The sequence below is a fragment of the Heptranchias perlo genome, chromosome 25 (genome assembly GCF_035084215.1).
Source record: "Heptranchias perlo isolate sHepPer1 chromosome 25, sHepPer1.hap1, whole genome shotgun sequence".
NCBI lineage: Eukaryota > Metazoa > Chordata > Chondrichthyes > Hexanchiformes > Hexanchidae > Heptranchias > Heptranchias perlo.
The window spans coordinates 7,937,135-7,958,506 of NC_090349.1; the positions used below are offsets into that span (position 1 = coordinate 7,937,135).

General features: G+C 45.0%; 1 protein-coding gene across 2 annotated transcripts in view; it reads left to right on the top strand.

The window, feature by feature from the left end:
- rab35b (RAB35, member RAS oncogene family b) overlaps positions 1-20,471 on the top strand; it is a 40,205-nt gene extending 19,734 nt beyond the window's left edge. Inside the window, exons 4-6 of one of the 2 annotated variants that reach the window (XM_068005526.1) lie at positions 12,532-12,656; positions 17,915-18,039; positions 18,151-20,471. In XM_068005526.1, the coding sequence (XP_067861627.1) occupies positions 12,532-12,656; positions 17,915-18,039; positions 18,151-18,279 (379 nt within the window). In that variant the 3' untranslated portion in view covers positions 18,280-20,471. The remainder of the gene's footprint in view (positions 1-12,531; positions 12,657-17,914; positions 18,040-18,150) is intronic. The other variant, XM_068005527.1, reaches the window with a different exon arrangement.
- Positions 20,472-21,372: the final 901 nt, after the last annotated feature.

Below are 21,372 nucleotides of genomic sequence, written 5' to 3' on the forward strand. Positions count from 1 at the left end.
AGCAATACCTTGGTGCTCATGTGATATATCTGAGTTGATCTGCGGTAGTGATTCTGGGCACGGTTTTCTCTCTCGCTCTTGTGCTCTCACATGAATGACTTGGGTACGGTGCAGTAATTCAAGGGGGTGAGGAATTAGAATTAGCTCGTTCCTTATTTTTTCCTCCATCTACTGAGTGTGATAAACTCTCCATGTGCTTGTTTAGAAAACTTTTCAACACTTGCTATTATCAGATTCACAGGCACTTCATTCCAATTTTCCACAATGGGTTCAAAGGCACTCCCTATTGTAGACATCCGCTGATGAAAACCACACTTGTGCATTGACAGGAAGTTCAGTCTCCATTGGGGTGCATTCTGCTGACTCCAGTCAGCCTCAGACGAAGTCTGACAGTGTATGTTAAAGTGCACGTACATTAGGATCTGAGCTGGGTTTAGTTTTGTAGCTGTTTGAGCTGTTAAGTTTTAACTGACAGTAGGAGTGTGTCTGATTACTGTGGGTGTTGTCACTTTTCATTTTCAATTATTTGATTTTAAAAAATACAGAATGTTAAAAGGTTCCAGGAAACCTTTCCTTACTATCGGGCTGAGGTCAGCGATCTAATCTTGTCTGGTTACAATGCTTTGTGCAATTAACAGCAGCAGCACAACCTGCACTCTCGCAGTGTCTTTAACGTAGTGAAACTTCACTGGAGAGGGGCACAATCAGTGTGCAGGAAGTGGGAGTTAGGGGAGGTGACTGAAGGCCAGGTCAAAGTGAGGCGTTATCACCAGATGAATACCATTCAACCCATCTCAATTCCCCCAAGACCCTACATTCCCCCATTGCCACATCTGGAAGAACATCTTAATCAGTCCTAAATTTACCTTTTTACTAGTTTGAACCTGTGTTCCCTTGTCCTATTCTCTCAATTTAAAATATTCTGCTTTCTTTCCCACTGCCTTAACTATCTTGTATCCCTCTATTTATGATCACCTCTCCAAAGCCTTCTTTCCAGGCCAGAAAGCCAAAGTTTCTCCCATTATTCCTCGTAACTCGGACCTTTGACACTGGGGATCAGCTTATTCTGCACCTCCTCCACTACTTGAATGTCTCTTGTGTCTCAGCAGCCAGAGCTGGACACAGTACTCGAGGTGTGGTCCGACCAGAGCACTGTGCAGTTTGATCGTGACTTCCTCTGACTTTTACTGTTTTGGCTTTGTTGATTGCTACTCTGCATTAGTTGGACAGGTTAACCATTGAGTCTACTAAGACTCCTAGTTGCCTTTCAGTTTCATTCTTAGCTATTTCAACACCATTTATGGGATACATGTCACCCATTGTTCCTTACTACATGCAGTATTCTACACTTGTCTGCAACAAATGTCATACTTTGTCCTAGTCTTTCTGTAATTTGAGCTGCCTCTTCCAATTCCGCTGCCCCTTCTAGTTTCATATCTGCAAATTTGGCTGAGTTTCTGAATTTAATTCATTGATATAAATTAGAAATTAAATTAATGGTCCCAGCACTGAGCCTTGGGCATCCCACTCAGAACCAGCAGAGAATAAGGATGGTGGATGAGTGGGATTTAGTACGCAATACCTCCTTAGAGCAAAGAGGGTTAAGGGGAGATTTAATAGAGCTGATCAAAATTATGAGGGGTTTTAATAAAGTAGATAGAGAGAAACTGTTTCCACTGGCAGGAGGGTTGGTAACCAGAGGACACAGATTTAAGATAATTGGAAAAAGCCAGGGGGGAGATGAGGAGAAATGTTTTTACTGAGTTATGATCTGGAATGCACTGCCTGAAAGGGTGGTGGAAGCAGATTCAAAAGTAACTTTCAAAAGGGAATTGGATAAATACTCAAAATTTGCAGGGCTATGGGGAAAGAGCAGGGGAATGGGAGGAATTGGATAGCTCTTTCAGAGAGCCTGCATGGGCCGAATGGCCACCTTCTGTGCTAAATGGTTCTACAAGAACATAAGAAATAAGAGCAGGAATGGGCCATACAGCCCCTTGAGCCTGCTACGCCATTCAATCAAATCATGGCTGATCTTTGACCTCAGCTCCCCCACCCTATCCCCATATCCCTTGATTCCCCTAGAGTCCAAAAATCTATCTATCTCAGCCTTGAATATATTCAAAGATTCAGCATCCACAGCCCTCTGGGATAGAGAATTCCAAAGATTCACAACCCTCTGAGAAGAAATTCCTCCTCATCTCAGTCTTAAATGCCTGACCCGTTATCCTGCGACTGTGCCCTCTAGACTCTCCAGCCATGGGAAACAACCTCTCAGTATCTACCTTATCAAGCCCCCTGATAATCATATTTATGTTTCAGTGAGATCGCCTCTCGTTCTTCTAAACTCCAGAGAGTATAGGCCCATTCTACTCAACCTCTCCTCATAGGATAATCCTCTCATCCCAGAAATTAATCTAGTGAACCTTCGTTGCACTGCCTCTAAGGAAGGCATATCATTCCTTTAGATAAGGAGACCAAAACTGTACACAGTACTCCAGGTGAGGTCTCACCAAAGCCCTGTACAATTGCAGTAAGACTTCCTTACTCTTTTTACTCCAACCCCCTTGTAATAAAGGCCAACATGCCATTTGCCTTCCTAATTGCTTGGTGTACCTGCATGCTAGCTTTTTGTGTTTCTTGTATGAGGACACCCAAGTCTCTCTGAACACCAACATTTAATAGTTTCTCACCATTTAAAAAAATATTCTGTTTCTATTCTTCCTACCAAAGTGAATAACCTCACATTTCCCCATATTATACTGCATCTGCCACCTTGCCCACTCGCTTAATGTGTCTATATCCCTTTGCACATTCTTTTTGTCCCCCTCACAGCTTACTTTCCCACCTACCTTTGTATCGTCAGCAAACTTGGATACGTTACACTGTCCCTTCATCTAAGTCATTAATATAGATTGTAAATAGCTGAGGCCCAAGCACTGATCCTTGCGGCACCCCACTAGTTACAGCCTGTCAACCTGAAAATGACCCATTTATCCCTGCACTCTTTTCTGTCCGTTAACCAATCCTCTATCCATGCTAATATATTACCCCCCAACCCCATGAGCCCTTATCTTGTGTAACAACCTTTTATGCGGCACCTTATCAAATGCCTTTAGGAAATCCAAATACACGACATTCACTAGTTCCCCTTTATCTACCCTGGTAGTTGCATCCTCAAAAATATCTAATAAATTTGTCAAACACTATCTGCTTTTCATAAAGCCATTTTCCAGTGACTGATGTCAGGCTAACTGGCCTGTAGTTCCTTGTTTTCTCTCTCCCTCCTTTGTTGAAAAGCGGGGTTACATTTGCTACCTTCCAATCCATTGGGACCATTCTAGAATCTAGGGAATTTTGGAAGATCACAGCCAATCACCCACTATCTCTGCAGCAGTCTCTTTTAGAACCCTGGGATGTAGGCCATCAGGTCCAATGGATTTGTCGGCTTTTAGTCCCATTAGTTTGTCTAGTACTTTTTCTCTACTGATATTAATTACTTTAAGCTCCTCACTCTCATTAGACTCCACTATTTCTGGTATGCTTTTTGTCTTCTACTGTAAAGACAGATACAAAATATTTGTTTAACATCTCTGCCATCTCCTTATTCCCCATTATAATTTCTCCTATCTCAGCCTCTAAGGGACCAACGTTTACTTTTGCTGCTCTCTTCCTTTTTTCATACTCGTAGAAGCTCTTACAATCTGTTTTTATATTTCTTGCTAGTTTACTCTCATTCTATTTTCTCCCTTTTTAATCAATTTTTTTGGTCATCCTTTGCTGGCTTCTAAAACTCTATCAATCCTCAGGCTTACTACTATTCTTCACAACATTATAATCCTCTTCTTTTAATCTAATACTATCCTTTACTTCTTTAGTTAGCCATGGATGGATCGCTTTTCCTGTGATTCTGTATGATGTGGGCAGTGGAGTTCTGGATGAGCTAGAGTTTGTATAGGGTGCAGGTTGGGAGGTCGTAAAGGAGCATTGGAGAAATCAAACCTGGAAATGCCTGAGACAATGATGAAGGTTTTGGTCATGATGTGGAGATGCCGGTGATGGACTGGGGTTGACAATTGTAAACAATTTTACAACACCAAGTTATAGTCCAGCAATTTTATTTTAAATTCACAAGCTTTCGGAGGCTTCCTCCTTCGTCAGGTAAATGTTCAGGATCTCCTTGAAGCCTTGAAGGTTTTGGTGGGAGGGATTTACAAAGGAACCGGTGGTCTTGGTGATGGACTGGATGTTGGGTTCAAAGATCAGCTCAGAGCACAACAATGAGGTTGTGTAGTGTCAGGGTAGGAGTTGGAATCGGTGGTTAAGGTGCGGGGTTTCTGGTGCAAACCCAACAGTATGGCTTCGGTCTTGCCATTGTTTAGTGGGAGGATGTTCTGGTTTATCCACAACTTGATCTTGTACAAATCCTAAGGTGGCAGTTGTGGAGTTGTCCTTGTATTTAATCTGTCCAAACTATATCACCTGTATTATCTGTAGTGTATCTGCAATTAGGAACAGCAAAGCACATCAGTTTTCAGATGGGGGTTTCCTCAGACTAAAAAATGCTTTGGCACCTTTTCAGAGTTGCTGATTTTTCCTGCTGTTCGATTTAATTTCCCACCTAGTGGTTAATTCTTGTCTAATAGAAATAATACATAGTAAAAGCTCTCATCTTTGACCAATGACATTGGACTGATGAAGTGTAATGTAGAATTTCAAAATGTTGATATAAAGGTCTGTGCTCTACATGAATAAGAGATGCCAATGTCTTAATCAGATGTTGCTAATTAAGTGATGTAGTTGACGGTTAATTAAACCTCCCCATGGCAGATAAGTTATTTTGTGTGTCCTAAAGGAAGTTATTGCCTGGAGTGGAAAGGATTTGTAAAGTGATCCCTGCAATCTAATTATGTTTTTAGAGTTTGCCAGCTCTCCTGGCATGTGCATGGTATGTTTGCAGAGGTTCTGTTATCTCTCCAAGTGGCCATTTTAAATGTGTGAGCTTGGTCTGTAGGCATCAGCTATTTGACCACAGAACACCTACTTCTGCCCCGGCTGAGATAACTAACTTGACACCGAGCAAGGAATTTCCTGGTAATTGTGATTCGTTTCAATGCCGCATTGGCCGACCGCATCATTGGGCAGAGCTTTGCCCATTGCCTGCACTCAGCAGCAGCCTGATGGAGACTTGCCATGTTGAATCTGCCAGGTGCTCAGGAGATTGGTCAGTGAATGACTGTTATTGAATTCGTGCAGATCTTTACTGGTTCTGGGTGTCAATCCCACAGTCCCAAGAGGTTTAAAAATTGAGCAAGCTGCTGATAATTCAATCTTCGAATCTTTTGGCACTGAGCACCGTTTGAGGGAAGAGGGCACACAATATGAAGGCAATTAATTCTCCCTTTGACTTTAATGGAAGTGCATGCAGCCCTTGAAGGCCTGCATTTGTTTGAACAAGTGCTATTTAAGGCATTTTTATATTGATGCTTGGGGCACCAGGAGAGCAGCATTCAAGCAGAGACCTGGAATCACTAAACATCCTCCTTTTTACGTAAGCCAGCATGCCAACACTCCCTGTTTACATATGGGGTGGTTACATTCGCTGTGCCACCGGCACCTATTTACCTGTGCCAGTGTTACCAACTTGTTTACAAATGCCAGTTTACTGCAGGCCATGTTTATTATACCACTGTGTGACCAGTCCTTGTTGGGCTATTAGCAGGCCAACGGGAAGCAACCCTGTGATTTCTGTACCTTGGGCAGGCTCTTTTGGCACTTAGCAAAAGTCCCAGGGATCCCAGACACTGTCAGAAGTTCAGGGTTTGTTTTCCTTTAAATTGCAGTTTACTGGTGACACCATCATTAAGTGCCTTAATTCCGAGTTACTTAAAACCATACAGTCTGTACAAGACTGTGAGCAGTAACCCTGGGATTGTTTTAAATTGCAGTGCCGTTGATGACTGCTTCGTACTGCATCAGGCCTTTGCTTTTTTTTAAAATCGTGCTTCCATCTTCCACATCCCTTTACTGATTCCACTGCACAACTTTTGAGCGATCATTTCCTCTGACACGTTGTAGTGGAGGTTCGCAGTCCACCGCATTTTGCCTTTTTATATGGGTTAAGTGTAAAAATGAAAATATGGAGGAGATTTAAAGTTTTATGCCACGCGAGTCAGCTTTGAAATCAAATGGGACGCGCTGCCAGTATCATGGCCCGTTTTCTGCCAACTGTCAAGAGCTGCCAGCTTGTATAATTGAAACCTCCTTGTTCCTGAGGATTGGGTCAGAAGGTCGTTATTCCACTGAGTACAATGGGATCTATGCAGTGGCCCATGAGGTCAGCTGGTAAACAATAGCAGGATCTGTTGAGAACAGAACGCAAGCCCAATCTTGCTCGTGAGCTTTTTGCCTTCAGTGGCGTTGTTACGTAGACACAGAATGTACAGCATAGAAACAGGCCCTTTGGCCAAGCAGGTCTGTGCTCTACATGAGCCTTTATGTTCCACATGAAAGGGGGCTGGGGGGAGGGGAAAACGACAGCCAAAAAAAAGGTCTGTACTTATTCGTGATGCACATCTCAAATTAAGGCAGACTTAATTGCATTTATCCCAGAGATTGTAGGTGGAATCACAGTGACTGCCCCTTGCATAGGACCATTCTTACTGGTGGCCACCTCCAGTTGTTTTGGCCTCTGCATAAAGTAGTTTTAATATTTGTGCTAATCTGGCAGGTTTTGTTTTCCTGTTGTCACCGGCCCATTGGGAGTCAGCAGCGCTAGCATGGGACAAAGATGGCTTATGTTGGCACCGTGTGCCTCCTCCGCTACATAAGAAGTCTTTCTTCTTCATTCAGTCTTGATGTACATCAGACGTAAGTTATCAATGAGGAAAAATCCTGATGGGTTGGCTAGGTGCCAGTGTAGTTGGGAGCAATTGGTGTCCATGACAACTTCATGGTACCAAAGTGAAAGTCCTTGTCAGCACATATCAATGTGAACAGTAAGTCATTGAGTGCTGCTGGTACTGCAATTGAGTCCTCATCCTGTAAATTATTTTATTATCTGTCACTTTTTCTTCTTAAACATTATCCCTTGTCTTTAATTTGCCTGGTCTTCAAATCTCTACTGCCAAGCGGGTGGGCTTGTGACGTGTTTCCAGATCTTCACCACTTTTTCTCCCCCCCCCCCCCCCCCCCAAACCCTGAAAGTTAGGCACCAGAAGGCATTACAGACCACTCGAGTGTGATTTTTTTTTTCTTTCTCTGCTGAGATTGTGCTTTCCCCCTGCCCCCGCGACTTCCACCCCTCCAACTCTACGCTTAACCAGATCAAATCTTCATTTGGCCCTCCATCTCCGACTGTTGGATACAAACAGGACTGTGCCGTTTAGCCCCTCGAGCCTGTTCTGCCATTCAGTTAGATCATGACTGATCTGTATCTCAATTCCTGTTAGTGCTCTGATGCTCTAAAGGGCCATCTTATTGTTGCCCATCACCACTAAGCAGTGTTCAGTGGCTACAGTGCAGTTATCGAATACAAATATAGATTGGGACATTTCCCTGCTGTGAAGGAAGGAGGTGTTTTCCTAAGGAACTCTTCAAATATGGATAGCTTCCATCTTATTTAATCGGTAGGCTTCTCCCACTAGTGACCCGCACAGATCCAGGCCACAGACTCGAAGTGACTTTTCCTCGCTTCTAATGGACAACGTTTACAGACAGCTGCACTGCAATAATAACACAGGAACCCCACCCCCTCTCCCCCCAGACTCGGGCTGTTGGTCTGTAGTCCAGAGCTTTCTGCTTTGCTAACATGCCGATTTTAGAATTTTGAATCTTCCCTACAGTTTTTCATGTTTCACATCGTTTTTAAAAACTATTGGGTGTCACTAACTGGGGTGGTGCAGTAACTTAAGGGGAGTGCGGGAGGGGAGGGGGAAGAGGCGGAGGGGGAAGAGGAAGTGCAGCCAAACTTCTAGGTCACGGCCAGTTTGTAATATAGAAAGGTTTCCACGATGTTCTGAGTTCCTGGTATTCTGTTTCATGCTCAGCTGTTTAAAAGACTTGATCGTAATGTGTGCTTGTTACTGGAACCACAAGGTGAAACCAGCTGGCATGTCTCACCAGAGCCACTGGCACCACCTCATTTATATTGCAGTGCTATAATATAATTGTGGCATCTGTCGGCAATACTAATGAATATGGATGCACACACATTACTGCTGATTGCCTGTTGTTGCCTCGGGGCCAAAGAATAGAGAGAGGAAAAAAGAGGTCTCGCTTCATATCTCTAAAGGGTAAACATTTTTGAAAAAAGCCCTACAGATTCTATCTGTCAAACTGCATCTATTTTTGCACCAAACCTTGTACTTGACTCCCATGGATGGTTCAGGCAAAGGCAACGAGATTTTTCATTCATTTGCTGTGTCTACAGGATTTCATCTGTTTGATGTGAGGTCTTGGGAATCTACTCCAGTATTACACTAGAGTTTGTAATTCTGACAGAAAGCAGCAGAGTTCACCAATAACATGATGTATACTACTGCTGCTAGAGCTGCAATATGCCCAGGAACTAATTACAGAGGAGGTGCCTGCAGTGTGCCTGGGAGCTGATTTACAGAGGCGACGTCTGCAGTGTGCCCAGGAACTAATTACAGAGGAGACGTCTGCAGTGTGCCCAGGAACTAATTACAGAGGAGACGTCTGCAGTGTGCCTAGGAACCCATTTGCAGAGGAGACGTCTGCAGTGTGCCCAGGAACCCATTTGCAGAGGAGACGTCTGCAGCATTCATGGTTATCTGCAGTGATCTGTTGTGTCTCCTGGACACAATTCAACGATGAATGTGGTCAGGTGCAAGGACAGGTTTTATTTTCACAGAACGTGCCAGAGATTGTTCATTGCAGTCAGACCCAAGACCTGTGGTGTGTACAATATATGCTTAGACTTTGTGGTTTCCTCCATCGGCTCAGTTTCCTTTTTTTTTTGGTGAGACGTAGACTATTTCATAAAAATTTAATTGGAAATGAAAGTTAAATTAATAACATCTTTTAAAATGTATATTAAAAATCTTGGTCACTGGAAAAGTCTGTGTTGTGAGGGTCTCCTCCATGCTGTGCTACTGCAAGGTTAGCTTCTAATCAGTTCAGCCTCTGTTTGGTGGTTCGAATTTATAAATGAGGCCTTTCACATGTTAGAAAGAAAGAACTTGCATTTATATAGCACCTTTCGGACGTCCCAAAGCACTTTAGAGCCAATTAAGTACTATTGAAGCGTAGTCACTGTTGTCATGTAGGAAATGCGGCAGCCAATTTGCGTACAGCAAGATCCCACAAACAGCAATGTGATAATGACTAGATAATCGTTTGTGATGTTGGTTAAGGGATAAATATTGGCATGGACGCTGGGGAGAACTCCCCTGCTGTTCTTCGAAATAGTGTCGTGGGATCTTTTACATCCACCTGAGAAACTGAGGCCCAGTCTGTCCTAACGTCTGATCGAAAAGACAGCACCTCCGACAGTGTAGCGCCCCCTCAGTACTGCCCTGGGGTGCTAAAGTTTCTCGAGTGGGACTTGAACCCACAGCCTTCAGACTCCGAGGCGAGAATGCTATCACTGAGACACAGCTGTTAGACTTGCACTCTCTATGATGTACTTTGGTAATATCCACAGTCTCAAATAGCTTCTAATCTTTTTCTCTTTCATATGGTGATTAGTTGTCTCCCCCACCTTCCCATGTGGATACTTCATGTGTGAGCACAGAGAAGTGAGCATTGGACTAGGGAAAAGGGAGAGGGGCTCATGGGGCATCACAGCCAATCCTGATCTCATCCTTGCCCATGTGTGCTTTCCACCGGTGGTCATAGATTAGTCAAACGTCCTGTGGTACCAAAATGAGCTAGGATGCTTTTCTAAGCCAGGTTGGCAAACTGGCCAATGTCTGAAACTTAGACTAAAACTTTATGTAAACATGAGCAGCTTACTCACCCTCTAGAAGTCTTTTAATCTTAATGACCTAGGATATGCCCCTTTACCTCAACAACATCAGTTATTGCTCAACTGATTTAAAAAGCCTTGCCCTGTGTGTAATTATTGTTAATGCAAGTACTGCTTTTTACAGAGATTGGGTTGAACCATTGGCGTAATACCTGATTTCAGGTTTCTCTACTAGACCTGGCTCAGTTTTGCTCCCAGGTTGGTCCAGACATTGTGTCCTGGGAGACTGACCCCATGGGAGCTCCCAGAGAACAGCTTAAACTGTTTAAAATTATAAAGGGATTTGATAGGGTAGATACAGAAGGGCTATTTCCTCTGGTGGGAGAATCCAGAACAAGGGGGCGCAATCTTAAAATTAGAACCAAGCTTTTCAAGAGTGAAGTCAAGAAGCACTTTTTCACACACAGGGTAGTGGAAAACTGGAATTCTCTTCCCCCAAAAGGCTGTGGATGCTGGGGGTCAGTTGAAATTTTCAAGACTGAGATTGATAGATTTTTCTTGGGTGAGGGCTATGGAGTTGAAGTACAGATCAGCCATGATCTAACTGATTTGAGGGACTGAATGGCCTGCTCCTTTCCTTTGTTAAACAAACAGGATGAGTCCCTCCCCCCCAATACATACAGCAAGGGTTGGCCCCCTATGATTCATCATTACTTGGCCAATCTGTGGCAGAGTGGGATTCCCTTTCTCAATTTATTGTAGGTTCTGTAGCTGACAGTTCTTCTCAGAGTTTAGAGATCAGTAAATAGTAACTGAGCAATTAATCATCAATGTATTTATATTTTGTATTTCTTTTCCTGGTACTTAAGGTTTAAATAGCTTTTTTTTAAAGAAAGCGGCCAGGAACTGTGGCAGACTCTCTTTCCTTTCCAGCCCCAAGCTTTGGAGCACTGACGCAGATTTTAAATCTTCCACTGCCACCTCAGTGCAGATGAGCTAACTCAGCACAGATCGAGTCAAACCTGGGGCCATCTGGTCTGCATGAGTCAGCACCACACAATCCGGTGCATTTAACCAGAATGCCATCTGGGAAGCTGCTATTGCTGGGTTGTACATGAGAGTTCAAGGACACCGCCCCCTCCTGTGCAGTTCGTATACGGCCAAGCCTGAGCTCTGACTCGCCCCCACATTAAAAATCATCAACATAAGAACGTCTTGAGTACTCCAGTGATGGTGAGGGACTGAAGTGTGTATTGCATGTTGAGGCATTCAGTTAACTCCATTACAGAGATGCTTCCTCTCTGCTAGGACAGTGTTTGTCTTGCTCCTGTGTGGATTTTGTGGGGACACAGAAACTGGTGAAAACAGGTATGCTGAATTGAACCTTATTTGCAGGAACCTGTGTTTTAAGTTTGTAACATCACCCGTCTCCGCCCCTGCCTCAGCTCATCTGCTGCTGAAACCCTCATCCATGCCTTTGTTACCTCGACACTCGACTATTCCAGTGCTCTCCTGGCCGGCCTCCCATCTTCCACCCTTCATAAACTTGGGCTCATCCAAAACTCTGCTGCCCGTATCCTAACTCGCACCAAGTCCCGTTCACCCATCACCCCTGTGCTCACTGACCTACATTGGCTCCCGCTCCAGGAATGCCTCGGGTTTTTAAAAAAATTCTCATCCTTGTTTTCACATCTCTCCATAGCCTCGCCCCCCCCCCAATCCCTGTAACCTCCTCCAGCCCCACAACCCTCTGAGATCTCTGCGCTCCAACTCTGGCCTCTTGCACATCCCCAGTTTTAATCACTCCACCATTGACGGCCGTGCCTTCAGCTGCCTAAGCCCTAAGCTCTGGAATTCCCTCCCTAAACCTCTCCACCTCTTAGGTTTTAAGAGGCTCCTTAAAACCTAACTCTTTGACCAAGCTTTTGGTCTCGGGTGACCTATCCGAATATCTCCTGTGTCAAATTCTGTTTGACAATCGCTCCTTTAAAGCTTTAATGTAGTTTTACTACATTAAAGGTGCTATATAAATGCCAGTTGTTGTAATTGAAAGAAAGACTTGCATTTATATAGTGCTTTTCATGACCTCCGGGTGTCCCGAAGCATTTTACAGCCAATGAAGTACTTTTTGAAGTGTAGTCACTGTTGTAATATAGGAACTGCAGCAGCCAATTTGCACACAGCAAGTTCCCACAAACCGCAATGTGATAATGACAGGATAATCTGCTTTTGTGATGTCAGTTGAGGAATAATTGTTAGCCAGGACACTGGGGAGAACTCCCCTGCTGCTCTTCGAAATAATGCTATGGGATTGTTTACATCCACCTGAGAGGGTTTATGTACACCTGGTTTAACGTCTCCTTTGAAAGACGGAACCTCCGACAGTGCAGCATTGCACTGGAGTGTTGGCTTGGATTGTGTACTCAATTGGATGTTAGACTTGAGGGTTGGAGCTCAAAAGGGATCAGCTTTGATTGCCTGAATGGCTCGCTCTTGTCGTTGGCAATTATGAATATATATGTATTGAGGTGTAATGGGTTATTGATTACACCAAAACCAATCCAGGTGTCTCGTAACTGTTACCTCTTCTCGTTTGGCAGGTACTACAGAGGCACTCACGGGGTTATAGTGGTATACGATGTCACCAGCGCAGAATCCTTTGTAAACGTCAAGCGATGGTTACACGAAATAAACCAGAACTGTGACGATGTGTGTCGGATATTGGGTACGTATAAAATTACCACTGTACCCCAGAATAAAATCTGGTGGTTGCCTGATGATTCACCTACCTCCATCTTTTTTTCTTTCTTCACTCACCCTCCACTCCCAAGGAGAAGATGGAGCAATGGAGATTACAGTTCTGATGTTTCCACTGCGGCATTTTTATTGCTCCCTAAAGGGTTTGACATTTGGGACAGGGGTCTTCAAGCTTTCGTCTCCATGGTCATGTGGTGGGTGCGTACCCTGGACCCGCAATGGGGAGCTGCCTATAAAGTTTGTCATGTTCCTGACAATTTGCATATGTCTCGATCTACTGATCCTGATAGATCTTGGTGTTCTGATTTAGGATTTATCCACCAATAAGACTTAAAAAATAAATAAACAAACCTAACCCGTCCAATCCGCCAGGCGCACAGACAAATAAGTCTCTACAATCAATAGGACTGGGCTTCAAGTGTTGGATTTCCCAGGTCTGCAAGCCTCCAGATGGACCCCTGTAGTATAGGGCAACTCAGTTATTTGTTCACAGAAATCCTCAACTATTCCAATTGTGCTGTGGGTACAGATTTCTGCAGTAAATTTTTTGCATGAATTTTTGAGCTTATCAAAATTAGTACTGGGGATTGGAACCTGTTTACCTTCCAGTGTCACCATCCAGCACTCCGAGCTCAGGTATGGGTGCAGAGTGCAAACCTCCTTCCCCCTCCCTCCCTCCAAATATTCTGCTCCAACAACATGCTTAAGCCCAGTCTTGAACAGTGCTCGCTACCGCAGTCATTTTACTTATCTTTTCATTCAGTGCACTAGCAATAAGTGTAGGCTATTAGTGAGATTGCCATCTTTGCTTAGTTGTGCACATTTGTGTGCTCCATACCTGGAGGAAGTGCATCGAGGGTGCTCAAAATCAGTCCACAGAGGAGTCTGATACCTAACGCAAGGTTTTCATCTCGTCTGGACTGGAACCAAACCCTGGTCCTAGAGGTGAAAGGTCAGTGTTAATCCGTTTTATCAGTTGGTTCCCTGCTCTCAATTTTCTCAGTGCTTGCTTCCCTGTTTTTCACTTCTAATTTTGTAAACAGTTGGAGCTCTTCATTTACTTTTTTTTATTCGTTCATGGGATGCGGGCGTCGCTGGCAAGGCCAGCATTTATTGCCCATCCCTAATTGCCCTTGAGAAGGTGGCGGTGAGCTGCCTTCTTGAACCGCTGCAGTCTGTGAGGTGAAGGTTCTCCCACAGTGCTGTTAGGAAGGGAGTTCCAGGATTTTGACCCAGCAACGATGAAGGAACGGCGATATATTTCCAAGTCGGGATTGTGTGACTTGGAGGGGAACGTGCAGGTGGTGTTGTTCCTGTGTGCCTGCTGTGCTTGTCCTTTTTAGGTGGTAGAGGTCGCAGGTTTGGGAGGTGCTGTCGAAGAAGCCTTGGTGAGTTGCTGCAGTGCATCCTGTGGATGGCGCACACTGCAGCCACAGTGCGCCGGTGGTGAAGGGAGTGAATGTTTAGGGTGGTGGATGGGGTGCCAATCAAGCGGGCTGCTTTATCCTGGATGGTGTCGAGCTTCTTGAGTGTTGTTGGAGCTGCACTCATCCAAGCAAGTGGAGAGTATTCCATCACACTCCTGACTTATGCCTTGTAGATGGTGGAAAGGCTTTGGGGAGTCAGGAGGTGAGTCACTTGCCGCAGAATACCCAGCCTCTGACCTGCTCTTGTAGCCACTGTATTTTATGTGGCTGATCCAGTTAAGTTTCTGGTCAATGGTGACCCCCAGGGTGTTGATGGTGAGGGATTTGGCGATGGTAATGCCGTTGAATGTCAAGGGGAGGTGGTTAGTGTCTCTCTTGTTGGAGATGGTCATTGCCTGGCACTTGTCTGGCGCGAATGTTACTTGCCACTTATGAGCCCAAGCCTGGATGTTGTCCATGTCTTGCTGCATGCAGGCACGAACTGCTTCATTATTTGAGGGGTTGCGAATGGAACTGAACAATGTGCAATCATCAGCGAACATCCCCATTTCCGACCTTATGATGGAGGGAAGGTCATTGATGAAGCAGCTGAAGATGGTTGGGCCTAGGACACTGCCCTGAGGAACTCCTGCAGCAATGTCCTGGGGCTGAGATGATTGGCAACCATTACCATCTTCCTTTGTGTTAGGTATGACTCCAGCCACTGGAGAGTTTTCGCCCTGATTCCCGTTGACTTCAATTTTACTGGGGCTCCTTGGTGCCACGCTCCGTCAAATGCTGCTTTGATGTCCAGGGCATTCACACTCTCCTCAACCCTGGAATTCAGCTCTTTTGTCCATGTTTGGACCAAGGCTGTAATGAGGTCTGAAGCCGAGTGGTCCTGGCGGAACCCAAACTGAGCATCGGTGAGTAAGTGCTGCTTGATAGCACTGTCGATGACACCTTCCATCACTGCTGATGATTGAGAGTAGACTGATGGGGCGGTAATTGGCCAGATTGGATTTGTCCTGCTTTTTGTGGAAAGGACATACCTGGGCAATTTTCCACATTGTCGGGTAGATGCCAGTGTTGTAGCTGTACTGGAACAGTTTGGCTAGAGACGCGACTAGTTCTGGAGCACAAGTCTTCAGCACTACAGCCGGGATGTTGTTGGGGGCCCATAGCCTTTGCTGCATCCAATGCACTCAGCCGTTTCTTGATATCACGTGGAGTGAATCGAATTGGCTGAAGACTGGCTTCTGTGATGGTAGAGATATCGGGAGGAGGCCGAGATGGATCATCCACTCAGCACTTCTGGCTGAAGATGGTTGCAAACACTTCAGCCTTGTCTTTTGCACTCGCGTGTTGGACTCCGCCATCATTGAGGATGGGGATGTTCACAGAGCCGCCTCCTCCCATTAGTTGTTTAATTGTCCATCACCATTCACGACTGGATGTGGCAGGACTGCAGAGCTTTGATCTGATCTGTTGGTTGTGGAATCGCTTAGCTCGGTCTATAGCTTGTTGCTTCCACTGTTTAGCATGCATGTAGTCCTGAGTTGTAGCTTCACCAGGTTGGCACCTCATTTTTATGTACGCCTGGTGCTAATCCTAATGGTGCTCTTCTACACTCCTCATTGAACCCCTGGTTTGTTGGTAATGGTAGAGTGAGGAATATGCCGGGCCGTGAGGTTACAGATTGTGCTGGAATACAATTCTGCTGCTGCTGATGGCCCACAGCGCCTCATGGATGTCCAGTTTTGAGCTGCTAGTTCTGTTCTGAATCTATCCCATTTAGCACGGTGATAGTGCCACACAACGCGTTGGATGGTGTCCTCAGTGCAAAGATGGGACTTCATCTCCACGAGGACTGTGCGGTGGTCACTCCTACCAATACTGTCATGGACAGATGCATCTGCGACAGGTAGATTGGTGAGGACGAGGTCAAGTAGGTTTTTCCCCTTGTGTTGGTTCGCTCATCACCTGCTGCAGGCCCAGTCTGGCAGCTATGTCCTTCAGAACTTGACCAGCTCGGTCAGTCGTGGTGCTACCGAGCCACTCTTGGTGATGGACATTGAACATTCTGTGCCCCTACTACCCTCCGTGCTTCCTCCAAGAGGTGCTCAACGCGGAGGAGGACTGTTTCATCAACTGAGGGAGGGCGGTAGGTGGTAATCAGCAGGAGGTTTCCTTGCCCATGTTTGACCTGATGCCATGAGATTTCATGGGGTCCGGAGTCAATGTTGAGGACTCCCAGGGCCCCTCCCTCCTGACTGTATATCACTGTACCGCCACCTCTGGTGGGTCTGTCCTGCCGGTGGGACAGGACATACCCAGGGATGGTGATGGAAGAGCCTGGGACGTTGGCTGAAAGGTATGATTCTGTGAGTATGGCTATGTCAGGCTGTTGCTTGACTAGTCTGTGGGACAGCTTTCCCAATTTTGGCACAAGTCCCCAGATGTTAGTGAGGAGGACATTGCAGGGTCAACTGGGCTTGTTTTGTCTTTGTCGTGTCCGGTGCCTGGTGGTCCGATGCCGGGTGGTCCATCTGGTTTTATTCTTATCACCATTTTTAAAATATTGTTATCCCCAGAGGAAAAATCACCTCTGTCACTGCCCCTTTAAAGAATTTGGCACTTTGAGTACTTGGTGACCCTTTGCCCATTCTACTGTATGGAATGACAGACAGAATTAAAACTGAACCTGCTGATAGGAGAGAAAAATTAAACAGGAAAAATAAGGCGTTCCAAGCTGAGAGATTTTCAAACAGTAAAGAATGAGGGTTGTCAGTGATGATGCCCTCTGTTATCCTATACTGAAAATCAAATGATCAAAGTCAGAAGCTTGGTTACTGGCTGTTTGCCATCAATTTGAGAGCCCACTGAGAGGCTGGTGACACACTTCTTGCCGTACTTATTCCCTGGGCTACTCACAGGCAAGTGTCCTTCGGTATGTCGTCTGCAAGCACCAACACCCACTTTTTCCAAGCGTTGCCTAACCACCCTGAATGAATGAATGTTTTTAAAGTTATGGTATTTTAATGTTTGCAGAATTTATCCCAACCATATTTGTTTTGGGTAGTTAAATATAACTATTACCGGCATACACAGAACAGAAGAGGAGAAAAGGTCAAGACTGGGGGGGTAATAGTTTACATATGAAGTACCTCTGTATACCACCCCCTCAAACTACCCCAAAAACAGAGTAATGTGAGTGACATCCTTTTATTTCTCAGCCCCTTGGAGGTTCCCCCCCTTTCACTAACGAGGGGTCATCAATTTAACATTGTCAGACTGAGGAGAGGGGTTAGGAGAAATTTCCTTGTGCAAAAAGTTGCTGGAGCATGGGATTCTTTGCTGTGCAATTGTACACATCATAAAACAGCATTTCATGCCAAAGAATTTATGAATTCCCCCTCAGTCTCATTGTGAAAACTGCTGCACTATGGGAATGTCAGTGAGCAAATCCCACAGGGAAACCTGGGAATTAACATTTGGGGCAGCCCTAGCTGGGAACAAGAGTATCCCAGGGTGAGAAAAATTCAGTCCAGATGGGAGACTGATCCATGGGCTTCCCTATGGAACTGTTTGCTGAGAGGAAGCCCACAGTGCTGGGCTGCCTGAGACGTTCTTGAACTGCATCTTTAGCAGCTGTGCTTAGTGCAATTTGTGTGCTGTTCCGTTCCCTTCCCTTCGTCCGGCCCTTGCCTCCATTTATATGCAGTTTCTCTTTCCCCTCTTTCGTTATCCTGTTCCCACCACAGCTTCAGTTGGTGTCGAACCTTTTTTCAGGAATTTTCACGCCTCACTTCTATTTCAGTCGGCAACAAGAATGACGACCCAGCGCGCAAAGTGGTAGAGACCAATGACGCACAGAAATTTGCGGAACAGATGGGCATTCAGCTTTTCGAAACCAGTGCGAAGGAGAACCTCAACGTTGAAGAGGTATGCTCCCCCGTGATGGGCTTTTGTGAATAATTCAGCCATTCCTCGTCTGATGCTGATTGTTGCGTTCAGACACTGCACGTGAAGCTCACGGTCTTTGTTTCCTTTCAGATGTTCAACTGCATCACAGAGCTGGTCCTGCGGGCCAAGAAAGAGAACTTAGCCAAACAGCAGCAACAGCAGCAGAATGACGTCATCAAACTGTCCAAAAATAGTAAAAAGAAGAGAAAGTGTTGCTAACGAGGAACAAAAAAAAAACCCGGACTTCTTTGCAATGAACAGTCCCTTTCACTTGGACTTGTGTATCATGAAGTCAAAAACAAACTTTTTTTTTCCACCCACCCCACCCCCCCCCCCTCCAAACCCCACCCCCGGGAGGTCGATGTTTGAGAGCAGATGTGGGATCTCGCCAGCTCTGCTGTTGCTCCTAGATTTCAGTTTCTGAATTTTTTTCAAAAAATTTTTTCCAATGAAAGTGACTGCGCCGATGGAGCTCAGTGCCAAGATTGGATCGGATTGTCTCATTCCAGTTTGATCTAAATGGATGTACAGAGAAGATCAACGAGTGACTTATGTTGCCTGAGGGGTTTAAAACCCTGTACATAATGTACAGCTTACAGCTTTAATGCCTCCCCCTTTCTCGTCATCACTTCACCTAATACTTTCAAACGCCAAGAAATCATGAACCACCTTCATTTTTTTTATCAAAAAAAAGCAAACTTCAAATCAAGCTACTGACTAATGTCACATGATGGCCACTTGCTCCCTCCATTTTTGCACTGTCCTGCTGTCTTAGATTCCCATTGACATTACCTGATTTATCATTTGTGGGGGAGGGGGGAAGCTAACTATCATGAAGGGGGAAAGGGTGAGGGGCTCGCTATTTGGGTTAGGCGTTTTTATGAACAGAATTGAAGAGGTCCTTTTTGATTTGGAATTTTTACCATCCATTAACTACTCCGCTATTTATACCAAAAGTGGGTCCAGAGATTTTGGTTAACGAGTTTATCTTCTGTAGAATGGTAATTAGCCTTGTACTATAATGAGGGGGAGGAGAGGAAAATAGGAAAAAACCGTAACAAAATAAAATGTGAAATAAGGTAAGGTGATTGAATGGTGTTTTTAAAAAGTTCGTCGATCATGTGTGTTAGCTTTGCGTGCGTTAACGCCAGAATCCTTCAGCATGGAAGGCAGGTGGTTGATTTGTGATGGTGTCTCACGGCAAACAGCACAAAACCTGTGTCTTCAGCACAATAGATACACGTGCAACAGTGCACCTTATACCAGGACAGGCTATTGCATTTTAAAATGGGAGCGGATGAGGTAACGGTCTCTAGCTTGTACATTGGTCTTTTCACCTTTTGGGACTTGAGTCCAAATCCAGCCCACATTGATGGAATCAAAGTCTCCACTGCCGGGTGTGGAGGTCTTTCTGTGCAATGAGTTTGGGCAGTCCCAGTCCAGTTTCTAATGAGAATACCCCAATTCATCACTAGTTTGGCAGTTTCATCCTGAGAAGCCACAGGGTGGCTTGTGTGGGGAATGGGACAATATCACATTGGTGGAGTATAGATTGCTATGCTGAGTTGGTACAGAGTTGAGGGAGTTTTGCTCTGTATGTGCCCCATGCTGTACCTGACCTGGGAGGGAGAAATAGAGAGAGCGCTTTACTTTGTGTCTAACTGTACTATACTTGACCTGCTTGATGTTGACACTGGGTGCCTGAAATGGAAGTGTCCTTTTCCCCAGCACTAACATCCTTCACCTTGATGAACACATTAAACTCCCCACTCCACCCCCCCCCCCCCCCCCAGCTAAAGTGTACACCAGTCTTCACCTTGACCTGTGTAGAAATCTAGCCAATGCTGATGACATGATGGACTCTCGCTGGCTGTAAGAGTTCAGAGTGAAATCAGGTTGGGTGGAATCTGCAGCACAAAACTGCCCATAATTGAGTACTAATTGTCACTAGATTAAGAGTCTTCGGCCACGGGGATGGTTAGTGTGGGGAATGGAAGGGTCACCTGGTGGGAAAATGAAGCACTCGTCTGAGGCTGGGTAAAGCCTCGTTGGTTGGCCACTGCACAGGGAGTTCGACCCTGGATCAGACCCATGATGTACCTGACCAGGCAAGTGCTTGATGGGGATAGTGGATGCCAAGATTTTTTAATGGGATGTTGGATAAAAGTAACTTTTATAACTATTGTTTTAGGGGTTACCATTTACTGACAGTTTTAAAGAAAATGTATCCTTTATTTGTGTACAAGGTGGACATTACATCAAAGGAGGAGGCCTACTTTACATGGTGTTATATTGTGGAATCCCTTCTGTTCAAAGGTGTATCTTAAAATATCTGAAATCTTGTGGCAATTGGTTATGCAACTGTTCGTAATGACAATTATGTATTAAAACAGAAATGATTGCAAAATGTGGTACAGGCTGCGATGTCATGTTTTGTCACGTGTCCCTTGCATGTGCCACTTGTCTGCGTGCACACTTCCTGCATGTGTACCTTCCATCTACGCAAGATGCTTTTTGTTTTGTTTTCCCATCATGCTCGTGTGTGTATGCAAAATTTAAATTTGGGTGTCTGTCCTTCATTGTACCTTTTTGTGGTTATTTGCCTTGGTGTATGTGATGCATGCACAAGCATAAGAACATAAGAAATAGGAGCAGGAGTAGGCCAATCGGCCCCTCGAGCCTGCTCCGCCATTCAATAAGATCATGGCTGATCTGATCCTAACCTCAAATCTAAATTCATGTCCAATTTCCTGCCCGCTCCCCGTAACCCCTAATTCCCTTTACTTCTAGGAAACTGTCGATTTCTGTTTTTAAATTTATTTAATGATGTAGCTTCCAGGGGCAGCAAATTCCACAGACCTACTACCCTCTGAGTGAAGAAGTTTCTCCTCATTTCAGTTTTGAAAGAGCAGCCCCTTATTCTAAGATTATGCCCCCTAGTTCTAGTTTCACCCATCCTTGGGAACATCCTTACCGCATCCACCCGATCAAGCCCCTTCACAATCTTATATGTTTCAATAAGATCGCCTCTCATTCTTCTGAACTCCAATGAGTAGAGTCCCAATCTACTCAACCTCTCCTCATATGTCCGCCCCCTCATCCCTGGGATTAACCGAGTGAACCTTCTTTGTACTGCCTCGAGAGCAAGTATGTCTTTTCTTAAGTATGGACACCAAAACTGTATGCAGTATTCCAGGTGCGGTCTCACCAATACCTTATATAACTGCAGCAATACCTCCCTGTTTTTATATTCTATCCCCCTAGCAATAAAAGCCAACATTCCGTTGGCCTTCTTGATCACCTGCAAACTAA